This window comes from Oncorhynchus tshawytscha, linkage group LG11, assembly GCF_018296145.1.
Source record: "Oncorhynchus tshawytscha isolate Ot180627B linkage group LG11, Otsh_v2.0, whole genome shotgun sequence".
Taxonomy (NCBI): Eukaryota; Metazoa; Chordata; class Actinopteri; order Salmoniformes; family Salmonidae; genus Oncorhynchus; species Oncorhynchus tshawytscha.
Window position 1 is genome coordinate 52,553,760 of NC_056439.1, and position 19,085 is coordinate 52,572,844.

The 19,085-nt window shown below is 45.1% G+C and overlaps 2 protein-coding genes across 2 annotated transcripts in view; both read left to right on the forward strand.

Annotated features, from left to right (window-relative positions):
* Positions 1-764: 764 nt before the first annotated feature.
* On the forward strand, positions 765-11,334 carry med6 (mediator complex subunit 6). Its single transcript, XM_042330319.1, has 8 exons — positions 765-858; positions 1,181-1,343; positions 2,186-2,277; positions 7,715-7,797; positions 8,117-8,225; positions 9,838-9,956; positions 10,558-10,585; positions 10,781-11,334. The coding sequence occupies exons 1-8, from the start codon at positions 837-839 to the stop codon at positions 10,918-10,920; spliced, it is 756 nt and encodes a 251-aa protein (XP_042186253.1). The 5' UTR covers positions 765-836; the 3' UTR covers positions 10,921-11,334.
* A 1,267-nt stretch (positions 11,335-12,601) lies between these two features.
* The window catches only part of pcnx1 (pecanex 1), a 95,665-nt gene continuing 89,181 nt past the window's right edge, over positions 12,602-19,085 (forward strand). The window contains exons 1-2 of the mRNA XM_042330320.1: positions 12,602-12,982; positions 15,089-15,303. Of these exons, the coding sequence (XP_042186254.1) occupies positions 12,830-12,982; positions 15,089-15,303 (368 nt within the window). The 5' untranslated portion in view covers positions 12,602-12,829. The remainder of the gene's footprint in view (positions 12,983-15,088; positions 15,304-19,085) is intronic.

Sequence of the window (19,085 nt, forward strand, 5' to 3'; positions counted from 1 at the left end):
GGCAATGAATCCCCAATCCCTTTCATTAAGTTCTATCTTGCTCGTTTAATTATATTATTCCAATAAATCCTTCATAAGTCTATTTGATATTTTTCCAGTGGCCTAACTAATTGAGCATGTTGCATCTGTCTATGTCAGCTATCAGCTCACCATCTGGATGGGGGTGCGGCATGTTGGCTTTGGCTGGTGAGTTTCCCCACAAACTGGTAGTAAAAAGACTGACTGCTGAAATCATTAACTCTCTCTGTCTGTCTGTCTCTCACGTGGCTAATATATCTTGAAAACATTAGACTACTGAATTGTAAATAATTGCAAAGAAGTGTAAAGATAACCTCCTATCCAACCATACATACAATCTTAGTTAACACTCCCTACGTCCTCGCATGTTCTGACGGGGCCTCATGGTTTTGTCTAGAAACTGTATTTTTCTTAGCAGGTGTAGGAGAACTTACGCAGCAGGTTAGGATAATTAACGTAGCAGATTGGGAGAATTAGGTTAAGGTTAGGGAAAGCGTTTACGGTTAGATAAAATTAAAGCAACTTTTGATGTCAATTAGACAAAAAGCTGTATTTATGCCACGTTCAAAACAACTGGGAACCCGGAAGAATACGAGGTCACATCATGACATCAGTGATCTTCAGGTCGGAGTTCAAGAGGCCCGAGTTCCCGAGTTGGATTTACAGTTCAAAAACATTTTCCCCCTTGTCGGAGCTCGTTTTTTTCCGAGTTCCCAGTTGTTTTGAATGCGGCATTAGACCTGACCTGGCGTCACGCTGCTGATTACGTCATCCACCAGCGACAGACGCTTCTGTGCGACATTTGTTTACAGCACACGATGGCGTCGGTGGATTTGAGAGGTAGCGAAGTGTTTCTTTCATTAATTGAAAAGTAATGTATTGTGTGTCCGATTGAAAATCGAAAAATAGTCATGAACACTAATGTATCTCTCTTACGATTTCGGAGAATTATAATAAATAGCTTTCAGGAACATCATTTGCTTGACGGCACAAAGCCAGCTAGTTTAGCTGGCGCGTTAGCTTAGCAAGACAGCTTACGATCTGTTTACCAAACTAATCAGCCTGTTTTCATCCAAACAAATGTGTACGTTATACCTACACGTTTACCCTTATTCTTGTAATAAAACGTGTAACTTTATTCGTTACCTGCTGCTCCTTCTAGACAACAACCTCCTGGGGATATCGTGGGTTGATAGTGGCTGGGTGCCCATCCTCAACCCTGGCAACGTACTGGACTATTTCTCCGAGAGGAGTAATCCGTTCTACGACCGCACCTGTAACAACGAGGTGGTGAAGATGCAGCGGCTCACTCTGGAACATCTCAAGTAAGGGTTTATTTGGTTATTGGCTTTGAATATGGCCGACACACTCTATTAGCCGGTTTCCAGTGTAAAGGGGGGGGGGTCTGAACTGAATGTGTCTTAAACATTTAACCCAACCCCTCTGAATCAGAGAGGTGCGGGGGAGCTACCTTAAATCGACCGCCATGTCTTCTGCGCCATTGGGAACAGTGGGTTAACTGCCTTGTTCAGGGGAACAGTGGGTTAACTGCCTTGTTCAGGGGAACAGTGGGTTAACTGCCTTGTTCAGGGGAACAGTGGGTTAACTGCCTTGTTCAGGGGAACAGTGGGTTAACTGCCTTGTTCAGGGGAACAGTGGGTTAACTGCCTTGTTCAGGGGAACAGTGGGTTAACTGCCTTGTTCAGGGGAACAGTGGGTTAACTGCCTTGTTCAGGGGAACAGTGGGTTAACTGCCTTGTTCAGGGGAACAGTGGGTTAACTGCATTGCTCAGGGGAACAGTGGGTTAACTGCCTTGCTCATGGGCAGAACGACATATTTTTACCATGTCAGCTCAGGGTGTCGATCCAGCAACATTCCGGTTACTGGCCCAATGCTCTAATCAGTAGGCTACCAGGGATTGTTACTTTAAAATAGTGATTTATTAGGCCAACATATTACTCGTTACATCTATTACACTAACACTGCCCCTGACACAGATTAAGCCGATTAGTCCCATTGACAGTGTCCATTGAAAATGCTTTTTTGGTCCAGGACTAGGTGTAACCTGTGTCAGCAAAACTGTCCGTCCATCCCATGGATCATTTTCTGTGAGTGTAATAATATAGTTACTAGCCCAACTGACATACATTTATGTGTCTATTTCAGTCAGATGGTTGGAGTGGAGTACATTCTCCTTCATGCACAGGAGCCCATCCTCTACATCATCAGGAAACAGCAGAGACAGTCTCCCACTCAGGGTGATCCACAGAGAACACACACCACAGACTTCTGACACACACACACTACAGACTTCTGACACACACCACACACACACTACAGACTTCTGACACACACCACACTACAGACTTCTGACACACACACACACACACCACAGACTTCTGACACACACACACCAGACTTCTGACACACACTACAGACTTCTGACACACACACACACCAGACTTCTGACACACACCACACACACACACACCAGACTTCTGACACACACACACACTACAGGCTTCTGACACACACACACACTACAGGCTTCCGACACACACACACACTACAGGCTTCTGACACACACACACACTACAGGCTTCCGACACACACACACACTACAGACTTCCGACACACACACACACACACTACAGACTTCCGACACACACACCAGACTTCCGACACACACACACACCAGACTTCCGACACACACACACACACACTACAGACTTCCGACACACACACACACCAGACTTCCGACACACACACACACACCAGACTTCCGACACACACACACTACAGACTTCCGACACACACACACACACACACCAGACTTCCGACACACACACACCAGACTTCCAACACACACACACACTACAGACTTCCGACACCACAGAAAACATCTTCATCTTAAACCTCTTGGAAAGGTTACATCATGTTCCCACGTCCTTTATTCCAGGCTCTACTTCTACATGCTGTACTCTACAGTTGAAGTCAGAAGTTTACATACACTTAGGTTGGAGTCATTAAAACTCGTTTTTCAACCACTCCACACATTTCTTGTTAGTTTTGGCAAGTCGGTTAGGACATCTACTTTGTGCATGACACAAGTAATTTTCCAACAATTGTTTACAGACAGATTATTTCACTGTATCACAATTCCAGTGTGTCAGAAGTTTACATACACTAAGTTGACTGTGCCTTTAAACAGCTTGGAAAATTCCAGAAAATTATGTCATGGCTTTAGAAGCTTCTGATAGGCTAATGACATCATTTGAGTCGATTGGAGGTGTACCCGTGGATGTATTTCAAGGCCTACCTTCAAACTCAGTGCCTTTTTGATTGACATCATGGGAAAATCAAAAGAAATCAGCCAAGACCTCAGAAAAATAATTGTAGACCCCCACAAGTCTGGTTCATCCTTGGGAGCAATTTCTAAACACCTGAAGGTACCACTTTCATCTGTACAAACAATAGTACGCAAGTATAAACACCATGGGACCACGCAGCCGTCATACCGCTCAGGAAGGAGACGCGTTCTGTCTCCTAGAGATGAACGTACTTTGGTGCGAAAAGTGCAAATCAATCCCAGAACAACAGAAAATGACTTTTTTTCCTTCTTTTTTTCAAACCTTTATTTAACTAGGCAAGTCAGTTAAGAACAAATTCTTATTTTCAATGACGGCCTAGGAACAGTGGGTTAACTGTCTTGTTCAGGGGAACAGTGGGTTAACTGCCTTGTTCAGGGGAACAGTGGGTTAACTGCCTTGTTCAGGGGAACAGTGGGTTAACTGTCTTGTTCAGGGGAACAGTGGGTTAACTGTCTTGTTCAGGGGAACAGTGGGTTAACTGTCTTGTTCAGGGGAACAGTGGGTTAACTGTCTTGTTCAGGGGAACAGTGGGTTAACTGCCTTGTTCAGGGGAACAGTGGGTTAACTGCCTTGTTCAGGGGAACAGTGGGTTAACTGTCTTGTTCAGGGGAACAGTGGGTTAACTGTCTTGTTCAGGGGAACAGTGGGTTAACTGCCTTGTTCAGGGGAACAGTGGGTTAACTGCCTTGTTCAGGGGAACAGTGGGTTAACTGCCTTGTTCAGGGAACAGTGGGTTAACTGCCTTGTTCAGGGGAACAGTGGGGTTAACTGCCTTGTTCAGGGGAACAGTGGGGTTAACTGCCTTGTTCAGGGGAACAGTGGGTTAACTGCCTTGTTCAGGGGAACAGTGGGTTAACTGCCTTGTTCAGGGAACAGTGGGTTAACTGCCTTGTTCAGGGAACAGTGGGTTAACTGCCTTGTTCAGGGGAACAGTGGGTTAACTGCCTTGTTCAGGGGAACAGTGGGGTTAACTGCCTTGTTCAGGGGAACAGTGGGTTAACTGCCTTGTTCAGGGGAACAGTGGGTTAACTGCCTTGTTCAGGGGAACAGTGGGGTTAACTGTCTTGTTCAGGGGAACAGTGGGTTAACTGCCTTGTTCAGGGGAACAGTGGGTTAACTGCCTTGTTCAGGGGAACAGTGGGTTAACTGCCTTGTTCAGGGGAACAGTGGGTTAACTGCCTTGTTCAGGGGAACAGTGGGGTTAACTGCCTTGTTCAGGGAACAGTGGGTTAACTGCCTTGTTCAGGGGAACAGTGGGTTAACTGCCTTGTTCAGGGGAACAGTGGGGTTAACTGCCTTGTTCAGGGAACAGTGGGTTAACTGCCTTGTTCAGGGGAACAGTGGGTTAACTGCCTTGTTCAGGGGAACAGTGGGTTAACTGCCTTGTTCAGGGGAACAGTGGGTTAACTGCCTTGTTCAGGGGAACAGTGGGTTAACTGCCTTGTTCAGGGGAACAGTGGGGTTAACTGCCTTGTTCAGGGGAACAGTGGGTTAACTGCCTTGTTCAGGGGAACAGTGGGTTAACTGCCTTGTTCAGGGGAACAGTGGGTTAACTGCCTTGTTCAGGGGAACAGTGGGTTAACTGCCTTGTTCAGGGGAACAGTGGGTTAACTGCCTTGTTCAGGGGAACAGTGGGTTAACTGCCTTGTTCAGGGGAACAGTGGGTTAACTGCCTTGTTCAGGGGAACAGTGGGGTTAACTGCCTTGTTCAGGGGAACAGTGGGGTTAACTGCCTTGTTCAGGGGAACAGTGGGGTTAACTGCCTTGTTCAGGGAACAGTGGGTTAACTGCCTTGTTCAGGGGAACAGTGGGTTAACTGCCTTGTTCAGGGGAACAGTGGGTTAACTGCCTTGTTCAGGGAACAGTGGGGTTAACTGCCTTGTTCAGGGGAACAGTGGGTTAACTGCCTTGTTCAGGGAACAGTGGGTTAACTGCCTTGTTCAGGGGAACAGTGGGTTAACTGCCTTGTTCAGGGGAACAGTGGGGTTAACTGCCTTGTTCAGGGGAACAGTGGGTTAACTGCCTTGTTCAGGGGAACAGTGGGTTAACTGCCTTGTTCAGGGGAACAGTGGGTTAAAGCAGAACGACATATTTTTACATCGGATTCGATCTTGCAGCTACCCTACCTCCTCTACACTCTAACCACTAGGCTACCCTACCTCCTCTACGCTCTAACCACTAGGCTACCCTACCTCCTCTACGCTCTAACCACTAGGCTACCCTACCTCCTCTACACTCTAACCACTAGGCTACCCTACCTCCTCTACACTCTAACCACTAGGCTACCCTACCTCCTCTACACTCTAACCACTAGGCTACCCTACCTCCTCTACACTCTAACCGCTAGGATACCCTACCTCCTCTACACTCTAACCACTAGGCTACCCTGCCGCCCCTCCACTCTAACCACTAGGCTACCTGCCACCTCTACACTCTAACCACTAGGCTACCCTACCTCCTCTACACTCTAACCACTAGGCTACCCTACCGCCTCTACACTCTAACCACTAGGCTACCCTACCTCCTCTACACTCTAACCACTAGGCTACCCTACCTCCTCTACACTCTAACCACTAGGCTACCCTACCTCCTCTACACTCTAACCACTAGGCTACCCTACCTCCTCTACACTCTAACCACTAGGCTACCCTACCTCCTCTACACTCTAACCACTAGGCTACCCTACCTCCTCTACACTCTAACCACTAGGCTACCCTACCTCCTCTACACTCTAACCACTAGGCTACCCTACCTCCTCTACACTCTAACCACTAGGCTACCCTACCTCCTCTACACTCTAACCACTAGGCTACCCTACCTCCTCTACACTCTAACCACTAGGCTACCCTACCTCCTCTACACTCTAACCACTAGGCTACCCTACCTCCTCTACACTCTAACCACTAGGCTACCCTGCCTCCTCTACACTCTAACCACTAGGCTACCCTACCTCCTCTACACTCTAACCACTAGGCTACCCTGCCTCCTCTACACTCTAACCACTAGGCTACCCTACCTCCTCTACACTCTAACCACTAGGCTACCCTACCTCCTCTACACTCTAACCACTAGGCTACCCTGCCTCCTCTACACTCTAACCACTAGGCTACCCTACCTCCTCTACACTCTAACCACTAGGCTACCCTACCTCCTCTACGCTCTAACCACTAGGCTACCCTACCTCCTCTATACTCTAACCACTAGGCTACCCTACCTCCTCTACACTCTAACCACTAGGCTACCCAACCTCCTCTACACTCTAACCACTAGGCTACCCTACCTCCTCTACACTCTAACCACTAGGCTAGCCTACCTCCTCTACACTCTAACCACTAGGCTACCCTGCCGCCCCTTGTGAAGAAGCTGGAGCAAACAAGTACAAAAGTATCTATATCCACAGTAAAATAAGTCTTATATCAACATAACCTGAAAGGCCGCTCAGCAAGGAAGAAGTCACTGCTCTAAAACCGCCATAAAAAAGCCTGACTACGGTTTGCAACTGCACATGGGGACAAAGATCGTACTTTTTGGAGAAATTTTCTCTGGTCTGAAAAAAAAATAGAACTGTTTGGCTATAATGACCATCGTTATGTTTGGAGGGAAAAGGGGAAGGCTTGCAAGCCGAAGAACACCATCCCAACCGTAAAGCACGGGGGTGGCAGCATCATGTTGTGGGGGTGCTTTGCTGCAGGAGGGACTGGTGCACTTCACAAAATAGATGGCTTCATGAGGAGGGAAAATTACGTGGAGTTATTGAAGCAACATCTTAAGACATCAGTCAGGAAGTTAAAGCTTGGTTGCAAATGGGTCTTCCAAATGGACAATGGCCTCAAGCATACTTCCAAAGTTGTGGCAAAATGGCTTAAGGACAACAAAGTCAAGGTATTGGAGTGGCCATCACAAAATTTACCCAACCTATTGTGGGAAGCTTGTGGAAGGCTACCTGAAACATTTGACACAAGTTAAGCAATTTAAAGGCAATGCTACCAAATACTAATTGAGTGTATGTAAACTTCTGACCCACTGGGAATGTGATGAAAGAAATAAAAGCTGAAATAAATCATTCTCTCTACTATTATTCTGACATTTCACATTCTTAAAATAAAGTGGTGATCCTAACTGACCTAAGACAGGCAATTAATTTTTACTAGGATTAAATGTCAGGAATTGTGAAAAACTGAGTTTAAATGTATTTGGCTAAGGTGTATGTAAACTTCTGACTTCAACTGTATATTGTGAGCTCATCTTCCCATGTCCTTTATTCCTTCATATTTATTATTTATGCTCTAATCCTGTACTCTATATTGTGTGTTTATTTCCCCAGTCATCCCTTTGTCCGACTACTACATTATAGCCGGAGTGGTGTATCAGGCTCCTGATCTGGGAACAGTTATTGGCTCCAGAGTGGTAAGAGAGAGTTAACCCCCTGGCATTGTCATTACTATGCTATAGTGTTATGACTATGTTGTTATGACTGTTATTACTATGTTATTACTTTGGGTTTTTAGAAAAGAGTGGAATTATCTTGGTTTATTTTGTGGTCAATTCCATTTAAATTCCAGTCAATTCAGAAAGTAAATCAAATTTAAAAAGCATTGGAAGAGAATTGGAATTGCAGTATACTTCCTGAATTGACCTGAATTGGAATTGATCTCAACCCTGGATGACATATGAGTTGACGGGGTTCTGTCGTCATGTGTATTGACTGCTGTTATTCTCCCCACAGCTGTCTGCTGTCCACGGTGTCCAGTCTGCCTTCGATGAGGCCATGTCGTACTGTCGCTATCACCCATCTAAAGGATACTGGTGGCACTTCAAAGATCAGGAGGAGAGAGGTATGTTAGCCAGTGTTGGTGTCAATTCTAGTCAATTCAGAAAGTACACTGAAATTCTAATTATTTTCAATGAGGAAAATGTGGAATGTGAATTTGGTGAACTCTAACCCTTGGTTGTGGTTGTATTACAGTTTTTTTTGCTGTTGTTTTACATGGGAGTTTATTGGTCCATTGGTTTTCATTCCGAACAATAAATCATTATTTTTAATGTGTGATGCCTATTTAAAAGCATGTTTCACTAAACATGGCCTAAGGCAGGAAGGAAGTAAATCAAAAGCATGTTTCACTAAACATGGCCTAAGGCAGGAAGGAAGTAAATCAAAAGCATGTTTCTCTAAACATGGCCTAAGGCAGGAAGGAAGTAAATCAAAAGCATGTTTCTCTAAACATGGCCTAAGACAGGAAGGAAGTAAATCAAAAGCATGTTTCTCTAAACATGGCCTAAGGCAGGAAGGAAGTAAATCAGGGCTTTCCCGTGACCTTTATAACACATGGACTGTATCTAATGTATTTCAACCATTCTCCTCATCAATGGCATTTACCGTCTGCAACAAGATGGTGTTTGACAAGACATGGCAGCTCTGATTCTAGCTCCTAAGCAGCTTTCCTAGTCTAGTCAATTCCATCCTAATAAATAATAATAAACTTTAGCTGTATATTTACTATTCTATCCTACGTATACTAAATATTCGATCCACATAATGTCTATACACCCATATATATTTATACTCTATACACCCGTATATATTTATACTCTATACACCCGTATATATTTATACTCTATACACCCGTATATATTTATACTCTATACACCCGTAGATATTTATACTCTATACACCCGTAGATATTTATACTCTATACACCCGTAGATATTTATACTCTATACACCCGTAGATATTTATACTCTATACACCCGTATATATTTATACTCTATACACCCGTATATATTTATACTCTATACACCCGTATATATTTATACTCTATACACCCGTATATATTTATACTCTATACACCCGTAGATATTTATACTCTATACACCCGTAGATATTTATACTCTATACACCCGTATATATTTATACTCTATACACCCGTATATATTTATACTCTATACACCCGTATATATTTATACTCTATACACCCGTATATATTTATACTCTATACACCCGTATATATTTATACTCTATACACCCGTATATATTTATACTCTATACACCCGTATATATTTATACTCTATACACCCGTATATATTTATACTCTATACACCCGTATATATTTATACTCTATACACCCGTATATATTTATACTCTATACACCCGTATATATTTATACTCTATACACCCGTATATATTTATACTCTATACACCCGTATATATTTATACTCTATACACCCGTCACATGTATATATACTCTGGATTCCGACATTGTTCGTTCTAATATTTATATATTTCTTAATTTCATTCTTTTAGATTTGTGTGTATGGTTGTGTATTTTTAGATATTACTGCACTGTTGGAGCTAGGAACACAAGCATTTCACTACACCCGCAATAACATCTGCTAAATATGTGTATGCGACCAATAAAATGTGATTTTTTAAAAATTCGATGTCTATAGATGCCAAAGCCAAGCCGAAGTCGAAGAAGAAAGAGGAACCCAGTTCCCTGTTCCAGAGGCAACGTGTTGACACACTTCTACTCGATTTGAGGTCCAAGTTTCCTCCAATGTTTTATCAGGTACGACACGCCACCAATCAGTTAGTCCGAATTATGGATTGTGTGTAACGGCTTTCTTCCGTCGAAGGAGAAGCGGACCAAAATGCAGCGTGGTGGTTACTCATGTTCTTTAATGGAAGATGAACGATACATGAAATAACTTAAATCTACAAAAACAACAAACGGAACGTGAAAACCTATACAGCCTATCTGGTGAATACAAACACAGAGACAGGAACAATCACCCACAAACACACAGTGAAACCCGGGCTACCTAAATATGGTTCCCAATCAGAGACAACGATAATCACCTGACTCTGATTGAGAACCGCATCAGGCAGCCATAGACTCTCCTAGACAACCCTACTCAGCCACAATCCCAAAACCTACGAAAAACCCCCATACACAAACACAACACAAAATAAACCCATGTCACATCCTGGCCTGACCAAATAAATAAAGAAAACACAAAATACTAAGACCAAGGCGTGACATCGTGTTGCTAATATCTCAGCCAATATACATTACACCGATTCATTCAGTTGTAACAGTGTATTATTGAGGTTCACATTTGCTCATCTATATTCTGTGTGTAATTCTTTTTTTTTTGCAACAATTTTAGCCTAAGCCTGGTGAGAAGCCCATCCCAGGTAAGAGTGTACAGCTAATATTGCAGAACCATTTGCTATTCTTTTACAATGGGATTTAGACATTTAACAACAACTAAAATGGTGATGAACATTACTGTTGGAAAAGGTTCGGTCATGTATCCGAATCTGGACATTTCGGAGTCTTGTTTTGCCACCTTGTGTCCTGTCTAATCTACTGTATGGATTGTGTTGTAGTGGAGGTGAAGAAGGAGACTGAACCCCCTGTAGAGCTGGTGAAACAGGAAGAGAGAGAGAGAGAGCCAGCCACCAAGACCTCTGCTCCAGCTCCCCCCAGCAGCAAACCACCTCCAGAGAAACGGGCCAGGCTACAGTGATGACCGATGGCCACTCGTGTATATATGTCCATCCTTCAAAGAAAATAATAAGGAGAAGACAAAAACCTCACATTGCTCTTGCCAGTATCACCTTTTGTTAATTCTAGCTTATATGTGAGCCTCTTGGCCTTCGTCATGATGTCCATTCTCACATTGGCAAGGCACACTGAAAGGACATATGGGACAGGTACAACCCTATCTGACTGAACAAGGCTAAGGAAGTGGTTTGTGTCTGATGGAAGGTGTGTGGAAATGGACCGACATCCCAGTTTCCAGACCATAACAACCCATCATCCTGTTTCTGAAGGGCTTGGAATGGCATTAGGCAAATGAATAGTCACAAATGGCATCCTATTCCCTACATAGTGCACTACTGTTGACTAGGGCCCTAATAGGCCCTAGTCAAAAGTAGTGCACTATATAGGGAATAGGGTGCCATTTGGGATGCTGGCATGAGCAGACGATATGAGTTGTCTGTCCCAGTACCAGACCTCATGGGACATTCCATCCATGTTCTAGAACTGTCTAGTTACTGACAACATGCACATCTTACTATCGCCCCAAGACTTCTCTCTGTGATGACGCTAGAGGTGAGAGGTTAAGGACCCGAGTGGATTTACAATTTGCAGTTTTTTTTTTTAGGGTAACATGGAAACTGAGATCACCGGTAAATCTCTATGCACTGTTGACATCAGCAGTATCTTACTCAGTCGTGACTGTGGGGAGACTTGTTTTTTTTGCCGTTGTCTCTGAAACATAAATACACATCCACACAATTAATTTTTTCAATATGTAATTGTTTTTTTTCCACGTCAAGTGATCCTGAATCCATTGTCTGTTTTCATTGAAAAACATTTTTTTCATGCTTTTCTGAATATAATAATTTTCAAAAATTCTGCAGTGACTTGAGTTTGTCATTATTCATCAAAACATGTCTTTTTTAATGTGATTAAATGTAGCCAGGTGTGGTCAATATAGATAGTCTGCTTTGGACATCAGCTATGGGATCCTCCTGAGATATTGAAGAGCCTTGCAGTTGGACCAATCTCATTTGATGAGAGTCAAGGAGATTTTAGTGTCTAGATGATTTAACTTGATGATCAATTAATATATTTGACTAGTAACTTCAAAAATCTGTCATGATTGAAAATACAGCAGTGGTCTAAGGAACTGCAACTCAGTGCTAGAGGTGTCAGTACAGACCCTGGTTTGATTCCAGGCTGTATTACAACCGTACAGTGATTGGGAGTCCCATACGGCGATGCACAATTGGCCCAGCGTTGTCTGGTTTAGGGCTTGGCCTGGGTAGGACTTCATTGTAAATAAGAATCTGTTCTTAACTGATTTTCCTGGTTAAATAAAAAAATATGGCACACCGAGATTTTCTGAAAATCAGTACATTACCAAAAGGGGGCGCTATTTAGCTAGTGTAATATTGTGTGACCGTTTTCAAACTACCCTCACAGAGTTGTCTTTGCTACACTCTTTCTCCATTGCCCGTTTGTTTATGTGAAGAAGGGTTAGGGCTATCAGGGATCCTTCGGATGTCATTATCCTAAACTCTACCCTTAACCTTTACCTTAACCATAACTCTTACCCTGAACCTTTTTAAAATTTCAACTTCAATGGGTAGGGACCATTGCGTAAGGACGTCCCAAGGATACCAGATAGCACGGCCGAAGAAGAAGAAGCAGCTCGCAGGGCGTGGTGGGATAGGAAGACTTTCTCAGTGGAGGACCGAGTACAGTGCCCCAGCTGGCTAGTTGCAGAGAAGATGGCTGCAGTGTGGATTTTCAGGCCAGTGTCTGAAAACACTGCACTGTTGGTAATGTTTCACCACGACTAGCCTTCGTGTCGACCCTTTTATTTACTCGTTTTTTTCTCCCAAGGAAATCGAATGGGATAAAACATGGGGTCTCAAACTCTACAGATCCTCAGGCAAGGGGTCTGGGCTTCAATCACAGGCGGATGGTACTATGATCCCCATCAAAATACATTTGTCAATGCTCTACACCTCTACCTCTGGCTATTCCTACTATGTTTCCCCTTCACGCTTTACATGGTAAGTGTGTGTGTGTATTAACATTGATATCCAATCTCAGCAAAGCAAGTCTGGGTTTACCGTTAGAGGATCTTCCCTGGCTGTAATGTCATGCTAGCCAAACCGCTAATGCTAACAGCTATACCGTTGGCTAGTAAGATTAGCCAAACCGCTAATGCTAACAGCTATACCGTTGGCTAGTAAGATTAGCCAAACCGCTAATGCTAACAGCTATACCGTTGGCTAGTAAGATTAGCCAAACCGCTAATGCTAATAGCTATACCGTTGGCTAGTAAGGTTAGCCAACTTGCTATTTAGCTATCTAGTTAACGTTACCTAGATAACTAGCTAGGTTGCTAGGTATATTCTTTGTTTGAGATCTAAATGTTTCCCTCGAATAAAACGAAATAAATAGCAGTGGACGTAACTGTTCGCTCCTTGTTTTCAGGTTCACCGTTATGTTTTGTTGTCAGGTGTGACATTTTATTCCGCTATCTGTCATTGTTAGCTGACCACATTTTACATTGTCCATAAAAAAAATAAAATCAGATTGAGGGAAATACTTTAAACTCGACCAGGTTTGACTAACCAAACCCCCGGGCAACAAGTCGTGGCTAATACGTCTGTTGTACATAAACAACAAAGATAGCTAATGAATAGAAAACAGATATTATGTTTGCAACCTTCGCACCCCCACCCCCCCCAAGCCACATTGACAGCGATCTATCTCAGTCTATTATTAGCTAACAATGTATGTCTTGTCTCTCGTATACTGGTGGCAAGATCTACCAGATATTCAAGCTGACCCATCTTGTCAGCAAGCCAGCACAAAAACAGACTTCTAGGAAATGTTGTCATGAAACAAAACAACGGTATTTTGGAATGGTTGGAGAGTAGGATAGATTACAAACTGCTGCACAGTCAAATATTCCTGCCCCATAAACATCACGTTACTGTAAACACTACCTGCAAAACCAAATGTAAATGAGTGATCTTTAAAACAGCATTTTATATGTGCCTCACTTTCAATATTGAGGGGCTATAGTTACAGCTGTTTCCAATTTAAATGTTACTCAGTCCAGTTGCTTGGTGTTGTGTAATTAGGCCAGATCTGTGATTGATTAGCAGTGGTTTTGCTTTGACTCAAGTCAGGATATGTATTCCAAGTGCTTTGATTTAACTCAGGATGTTTTTAAAAATTTATTTGACCTATTTAACTAGGCAAGTCGGTTAAGAACAAATTATTATTTACAATGACGGCCTAGGAACAGTGGGTTAACTGCCTTGTTCAGGGGCAGAGGGACAGATTTGTACCTTGTCAGCTCGGGGATTCAATCTAGGGACTTTTGGGTTACTGGCCCAATGCTCTAACCACTAGGCTGCCTGCTACCTGTATACCAAGTGCTTTGATTTAAGTCAGGATGTGTGACAGGGAGGGTATAAATAGTGTGATTTTTCTGAATGCTCTGAGAGAGAGAGACCGAGCATCACTGGTGTTACCCATAGGCAAATCAATAAATGCACTGACTGAACATGGGTGGCAGGTAGCTTGGTGGTTAGAGCGTTGGGCCAGTAACCGAAAGGTTGCTAGATTGAATCCCTGAGCTGACAAGGTAAAAATATGTCGTTCTGCCTCCTGAACACGTCAGTTAACCCACTGTTCCCCGGGAAGGCTGTCATTGAAAATAAGAATTTGTTCTTAAACTGACTTGCCTAGTTAAATACAACAATCTGTAATGGGAATATAGCGGAGGTTGTTCACTATACTGACGTGATGACTCCATTTACCACTATGATGACTAATCACTTTTCACAAGACCTGGAAACCTGCTAGCTCTCTGAGCTAACACATTCTTGCAGACAACCTGGGTTCGATGGCTGGTCAGTTAACAAAACGCTGACATGGTGAACTCTCATTTACTGGAGGGGGAAAGACTACGTAAATGGCACTTGTCTTTTAGGGGGGTTTCTAAGTTGTATTTGTGTTCTACTATTGAAAGAAATCAAACATCAGTCCTTGGATGGTGTTATTGTAGTTGTAGTTGAACGCGTTGCTTTTAAATTGATCTGTATAAAGAGTGTCTGCTAAAATTACTCAAATATAAATGTCAAATGTGTGTCTTCCAGGCACTCCCGCCCACCATGGTGATAGTAGGGATCTACTGTGGTGTGATAGCTGGTATGTTCCTGCTGCTGAAGACTGTGAACTACCGGCTGCATCATGCCCTGGACGAGGGAGAGGTGGTGGAGCACCGGGCCAAGGAGAAAGAGAGCAACAGAACCAGCAGCGAGGGGGCCAACGAGGGAGACGCCACACGTCAGGAGGACAGCAATGGACCAGGGTCAGTTAAGGCGTCGTCATGCAACGTCATGCAACCCAGCAGAAAAACATCTAAATGAGTGACAGGATTTCTTGAGTTATCTTAAATGAATTCTGACTATTTTGGGGACTGGCTACGGCGTCTTAACATGGAAAAACAGTGCTGCCCCCCCGTTTTTCAAGCAAAGGTATTTTTAGGGAGTATCGTTGGGTTCGGCTAGCCGAGGCCGGCTAGGCGACAGCCGAACTGAAGCATGCTGATGCCTTTAGTGAGCTCTCCGGGTTCAGGGTTGATGTTGGTGGGGGTACTTTTTAGATATTGTTACTCTAACTTTTCACTATCATAAACATACTTTTTTAGATGGCTGAAGCAAGGACACACATTGTTTTCAGAAAAGTGTTTTTATCACTAAATGGCAAGCATACCCCATCTATTATCTTGTAGGGCTGTGGTTTATTGGATACTTAGGCACCTGACCTGACCCTAAAATCACAGATGAATCATGGATTTAATTTCCTCTAGTGGTGTGAAGTAGGTGTTTGTGGGTCAGGGTCAAAGGTTGATCTGTTGCTATGGAGACGGGGACTGAGCATGTTTCACACATGTTTGCAGTGCAAATCAATTCAGCTAGCAAGCTACCTCTTCACCTCAAGGCCACAAGACCAGTGAGGAAAGCGACTGATTTTGGCAGTCAAACATATTTTTGTTAGTGGAAATAGGCCTAGTTCACATTTTAGAAACAACGAAACCTAATGTGTGAGGTCGCAACTTGTTAACTTACTGCCCAAACCCCTGTAGAGTGAATCATTCTCACATTCCTGAAGGAGACCAAAGCAGAGCAGCTTGGAGTGGACTGGGGAGCAGGATGCTAAGAAAAACAAGGGAGAAATGAGAGCCCTCCACCACAGCAGTAGCTGAGTCAGTGTTACCCTCCACCACAGCAGTAGCTGAGTCAGTGTTACCCTCCACCACAGCAGTAGCTGAGTCGGTGTGTTACCCTCCACCACAGCAGTAGCTGAGTCAGTGTTACCCTCCTCCACAGCAGTAGCTGAGTCAGTGTTACCCTCCTCCACAGCAGTAGCTGAGTCATCAGTGTTACCCTCCACCACAGCAGTAGCTGAGTCAGTGTTACCCTCCTCCACAGCAGTAGCTGAGTCAGTGTTACCCTCCTCCACAGCAGTAGCTGAGTCATCAGTGTTACCCTCCACCACAGCAGTAGCTGAGTCAGTGTTACCCTCCACCACAGCAGTAGCTGAGTCAGTGTTACCCTCCTCCACAGCAGTAGCTGAGTCAGTGTTACCCTCCACCACAGCAGTAGCTGAGTCAGTGTTACCCTCCACCACAGCAGTAGCTGAGTCAGTGTTACCCTCCACCACAGCAGTAGCTGAGTCAGTGTGTTACCCTCCACCACAGCAGTAGCTGAGTCAGTGTGTTACCCTCCTCCACAGCAGTAGCTGAGTCAGTGTGTTACCCTCCACCACAGCAGTAGCTGAGTCAGTGTGTTACCCTCCACCACAGCAGTAGCTGAGTCAGTGTTACCCTCCACCACAGCAGTAGCTGAGTCAGTGTTACCCTCCACCACAGCAGTAGCTGAGTCAGTGTTACCCTCCACCACAGCAGTAGCTGAGTCAGTGTGTTACCCTCCACCACAGCAGTAGCTGAGTCAGTGTTACCCTCCTCCACAGCAGTAGCTGAGTCAGTGTGTTACCCTCCTCCACAGCAGTAGCTGAGTCAGTGTTACCCTCCACCACAGCAGTAGCTGAGTCAGTGTTACCCTCCACCACAGCAGTAGCTGAGTCAGTGTTACCCTCCACCACAGCAGTAGCTGAGTCAGTGTTACCCTCCACCACAGCAGTAGCTGAGTCAGTGTGTTACCCTCCACCACAGCAGTAGCTGAGTCAGTGTGTTACCCTCCTCCACAGCAGTAGCTGAGTCAGTGTGTTACCCTCCACCACAGCAGTAGCTGAGTCAGTGTGTTACCCTCCACCACAGCAGTAGCTGAGTCAGTGTTACCCTCCACCACAGCAGTAGCTGAGTCAGTGTTACCCTCCACCACAGCAGTAGCTGAGTCAGTGTTACCCTCCACCACAGCAGTAGCTGAGTCAGTGTGTTACCCTCCACCACAGCAGTAGCTGAGTCAGTGTTACCCTCCTCCACAGCAGTAGCTGAGTCAGTGTGTTACCCTCCTCCACAGCAGTAGCTGAGTCAGTGTTACCCTCCACCACAGCAGTAGCTGAGTCAGTGTTACCCTCCACCACAGCAGTAGCTGAGTCAGTGTTACCCTCCACCACAGCAGTAGCTGAGTCAGTGTTACCCTCCACCACAGCAGTAGCTGAGTCAGTGTGTTACCCTCCACCACAGCAGTAGCTGAGTCAGTGTTACCCTCCACCACAGCAGTAGCTGAGTCAGTGTTACCCTCCACCACAGCAGTAGCTGAGTCAGTGTTACCCTCCACCACAACAGTAGCTGAGTCAGTGTTACCCTCCTCCACAGCAGTAGCTGAGTCAGTGTTACCCTCCTCCACAGCAGTAGCTGAGTCAGTGTGTTACCCTCCTCCACAGCAGTAGCTGAGTCAGTGTTACCCTCCTCCACAGCAGTAGCTGAGTCCGTGTGTTACCCTCCTCCACAGCAGTAGCTGAGTCAGTGTTACCCTCCTCCACAGCAGTAGCTGAGTCAGTGTGTTACCCTCCTCCACAGCAGTAGCTGAGTCAGTGTTACCCTCCTCCACAGCAGTAGTTGAGTCAGTGTTACCCTCCACCACAGCAGTAGCTGAGTCAGTGTTACCCTCCACCACAGCAGTAGCTGAGTCAGTGTGTTACCCTCCACCACAGCAGTAGCTGAGTCAGTGTGTTACCCTCCACCACAGCAGTAGCTGAGTCAGTGTTACCCTCCACCACAGCAGTAGCTGAGTCAGTGTTACCCTCCTCCACAGCAGTAGCTGAGTCAGTGTTACCCTCCTCCACAGCAGTAGCTGAGTCAGTGTTACCCTCCTCCACAGCAGTAGCTGAGTCAGTGTTACCCTCCACCACAGCAGTAGCTGAGTCAGTGTTACCCTCCACCACAGCAGTAGCTGAGTCAGTGTTACCCTCCACCACAGCAGTAGATGAGTCAGTGTTACCCTCCACCACAGCAGTAGCTGAGTCAGTGTTACCCTCCACCACAGCAGTAGCTGAGTCAGTGTGTTACCCTCCACCACAGCAGTAGCTGAGTCAGTGTGTTACCCTCCACCACAGCAGTAGCTGAGTCAGTGTGTTACCCTCCACCACAGCAGTAGCTGAGTCAGTGTGTTACCCTCCACCACAGCAGTAGCTGAGTCAGTGTTACCCTCCACCACAGCAGTAGCTGAGTCAGTGTTACCCTCCACCACAGCAGTAGCTGAGTCAGTGTGTTACCCTCCTCCACAGCAGTAGCTGAGTCAGTGTTACCCTCCACCACAGCAGTAGCTGAGTCAGTGTTACCCTCCACCACAGCAGTAGCTGAGTCAGTGTTACCCTCCACCACAGCAGTAGCTGAGTCAGTGTTACCCTCCACCACAGCAGTAGCTGAGTCAGTGTTACCCTCCACCACAGCAGTAGCTGAGTCAGTGTTACCCTCCACCACAGCAGTAGCTGAGTCAGTGTTACCCTCCACCACAGCAGTAGCTGAGTCAGTGTTACCCTCCACCACAGCAGTAGCTGAGTCAGTGTTACCCTCCACCACAGCAGTAGCTGAGTCAGTGTGTTACCCTCCTCCACAGCAGTAGCTGAGTCAGTGTTACCCTCCACCACAGCAGTAGCTGAGTCAGTGTGTTACCCTCCTCCACA